Genomic DNA, 1,534 nt, shown 5'->3' with positions numbered 1-1,534 from the left:
CCAAGAATCCTTACCACAATGCACTGTACGTCTCGGTAGTGTATCCGGTATTTGTTACGGTTGGTCTAACCTGTTTGGTGTTGTCTTTCCAGGCATGCAGCTTCAGTCGTATGGGACGTCAATTTTTTCCTCCAAAAGCTTGAGGCTCCAAAGTTAACACCCGTACAGATCTTTTCGGCACTGATAGCCGCGGCTGTGCATGACGTTAATCATCCTGGTGTCAATAACGCTTTTCTTGTTGCTACCACGGCTCCATTGGCGATTAAATATTCTGATGATTCTGTCCTGGAGCGAATGCACTTAGCCGAGGCTTTTCAAACATGTACCAAGGATGGTTGCGATATCTTCGAGGCTTAATGTCATGCCACTTGTCAAGGAGGCTTGTCAGTGCCCATTCTAGAGTGTAGCAGGTAGTCTGCAGGATTCATGTAAGCAGCAACAAGTTCTTGTGGCAAGTCCAGACACGTCAGTTGCCTCTATAACTCATACATGTACACGCAGCCTGCATGGCAAGAAGACTTCCTGAATGCGTGCTTCCGCCTTCACCCGAACACGTGTTGGTGTTGGTCGGAGAATAGGGACGTCTGGCATCATTTAGGTGAGTTCCAACGCCTGTACTGATATTACTGTACCGCTCTGGCGCTGGACAGCTTGCTTGCCATCGTAGCCAAGCACTTCGCGTGTCGAGAGCATGAGGCGTTATCTGCGCGCGCCGGGCGTCCGAACAGGTCAAAGAGGTGTCCGCGTTACCACCACTCTACGACTTGGTAAAGAGCAGCTCTTTGTGGCGAACTCACTGGGCCTCAGTATGCTCCTCGCGCCCTCCTATGCCCGTAGAGCAAGAGCAGACAAGGCTGCCGGCCGCCCCGGCCACACCCACACTCGCCGGGGCGTCGTTCTGTTGCAGTTCGCTGTCAGTGCCTGACTCCTTGCCATTCTCCGGCCGGCGCCATGATGCCCAGTGCTGCCGACAAGCACGTACACAGCAGCTCCACGGCCGCGACCAGCAGCATCAGCAACAGCATGCCCTTCAGTCCCGTCCCGAGCCCCGTCGACGCCGCGGGCGCCGCGCTCTGGGAGAACGAGGGCGCGCAGCACTCCATTATGCTGCCGTACATCCGCGACCACGCCGATCAGATGATGGCACGCGTGCGGCTGGAAGACCCGCGCGTCCACTACGTGGCGCTCAAGCAGGTGAACGACGTATGTCTGTATAAGCGTATCACGCAGCCGCTGGAGACAGTCAACGCGACCGCGGCCATGTCCCCGTTGGGGGCGTCGCTGTCGTCGTCTTTCTCGTCCTTGGCGTCGTCCTCAAGGCGCGGCATCAGCATCACGCAGGACCCGACCGAGGGCGTGCACGCACCCGGCGACTTCGAGTTCCGCGGCATTACACGTGTACCTGGCAGCGTCGACACAGTGCTGGACGTGCTGGCCAGCGAGTCGGCGCGTGAGAACTACTGGGTCGCGCTCAACACCATGAAGGACGTCAAGTCCGCGCGGTGGCTCGCCTGGAATAGGCACCTGGGCAACA

General features: G+C 57.6%; 1 protein-coding gene across 1 annotated transcript; it reads left to right on the top strand.

Annotated features, from left to right (window-relative positions):
• Positions 1-951: 951 nt before the first annotated feature.
• PPTG_19905 (hypothetical protein) lies at positions 952-1,520 on the top strand (the record flags this gene model as incomplete). The annotated part of the gene is made up of 2 exons (XM_008918479.1): positions 952-1,450; positions 1,486-1,520. The coding sequence occupies 2 exons, from the start codon at positions 952-954 to the stop codon at positions 1,518-1,520; spliced, it is 534 nt and encodes a 177-aa protein (XP_008916727.1).
• Between the last annotated feature and the right edge of the window lie 14 nt (positions 1,521-1,534).

Source organism: Phytophthora parasitica (assembly GCF_000247585.1).
Source record: "Phytophthora parasitica INRA-310 unplaced genomic scaffold supercont2.213, whole genome shotgun sequence".
NCBI lineage: Eukaryota > Oomycota > Peronosporomycetes > Peronosporales > Peronosporaceae > Phytophthora > Phytophthora nicotianae.
This window is presented reverse-complemented; position numbering and strand designations above follow the sequence as displayed.